General features: G+C 44.3%; 1 protein-coding gene across 1 annotated transcript; it reads left to right on the plus strand.

The window, feature by feature from the left end:
- Positions 1 to 475: 475 nt before the first annotated feature.
- LOC138371723 (uncharacterized) lies at positions 476 to 1,060 on the plus strand. The gene has a single exon (XM_069336742.1). It carries the CDS (start codon positions 476 to 478, stop codon positions 1,058 to 1,060), a length of 585 nt encoding a protein of 194 aa, XP_069192843.1.
- The last annotated feature ends 256 nt before the right edge of the window (positions 1,061 to 1,316 follow it).

Consider the following 1,316-nt stretch of genomic DNA (forward strand, 5'->3'; position numbering starts at 1 on the left):
GACCCCGCTGGCCGGATATGGCTCTGGCAGTCTGGCTTGCCGGCTGTGGCTCCTGGTAGAGGCCGGAGCCTGATGCACGAGGCTCCTGTACGAGAGAGAGAGAGAGAGAGAGAGAGAGAGAGAGAGAGAGAGAGAGAGAGAGAGAGAGAGAGAGAGAGAGAGAGAGAGAGAGAGAGAGAGAGAGAGAGAGAGAGAGAGAGAGAGAGAGAGAGAGAGAGAGAGAGAGAGAGAGAGAGAGAGAGAGAGAGAGACAGACACAGAGAGAGAGAGAGAGAGAGAGAGAGAGAGAGAGAGAGAGAGAGAGAGAGAGAGAGAGAGAGAGAGAGAGAGAGAGAGCCAGCCAGCCTCACAGCTCACATATGACTGCTAATGGTATCCCAGCAGCACTAGAGTGGTAGTCAAATATAAGAGTGTACACACCACTCTATTTTATGGTCCGCCTCAGTCCTAACTCTACAAGGTATGCTACCTCTACATGGCCTCCTATATCTACATGATCTCCTATATCTACATGGCCTGCTATATCTACATGGCCTCCTATCTCTATCTCTACATGGCCTCCTATATCTACATGGCTTGCTATATCTACATGGCCTCCTATATCTACATGGCTTGCTATATCTACATGGCCTCCTATATCTACATGGCTTGCTATATGTACATGGCCTCCTATCTCTATCTCTACATGGCCTCCTATATCTACATGGCCTGCTATATCTACATGGCCTCCTATCTCTATCTCTACATGGCCTCCTATCTCTATCTCTACATGGCCTCCTATCTCTATCTCTACATGGCCTCCTATCTCTATCTCTACATGGCCTCCTATCTCTATCTCTACATGGCCTCCTATCTCTATCTCTACATGGCCTCCTATCTCTATCTCTACATGGCCTCCTATCTCTATCTCTACATGGCCTCCTATCTATATCTCTACATGACCTCCTATATCTACATGGCCTCCTATCTCTATCTCTACATGACCTCCTATCTCTACATGGCCTCCTATCTATATCTCTACATGACCTCCTATATCTACTCTCCTTGTGATATAATATAAACATTTTGTCATACAAATTCTTCGTCAAATTTAGCCTTAACGATATGGATGGAGGTGGCTTCTACAACTTCTTCTTTCAGTGTAGATTAATCAAATAAATTATATCAAATAAATATTGATGTACAAATTGAATTAAATAACGAAAAAAATATTAGTTAATGAGGTTTAGGTGTTGGTGAGTATTGACCTGTAACTAAGCAGCATTGTGTGAGGGATTAGGGATTAGGATTCTCTTGGGGATTAGACCTCAAACAGC

The sequence above is a fragment of the Procambarus clarkii genome, chromosome 36, assembly GCF_040958095.1.
Source record: "Procambarus clarkii isolate CNS0578487 chromosome 36, FALCON_Pclarkii_2.0, whole genome shotgun sequence".
NCBI lineage: Eukaryota > Metazoa > Arthropoda > Malacostraca > Decapoda > Cambaridae > Procambarus > Procambarus clarkii.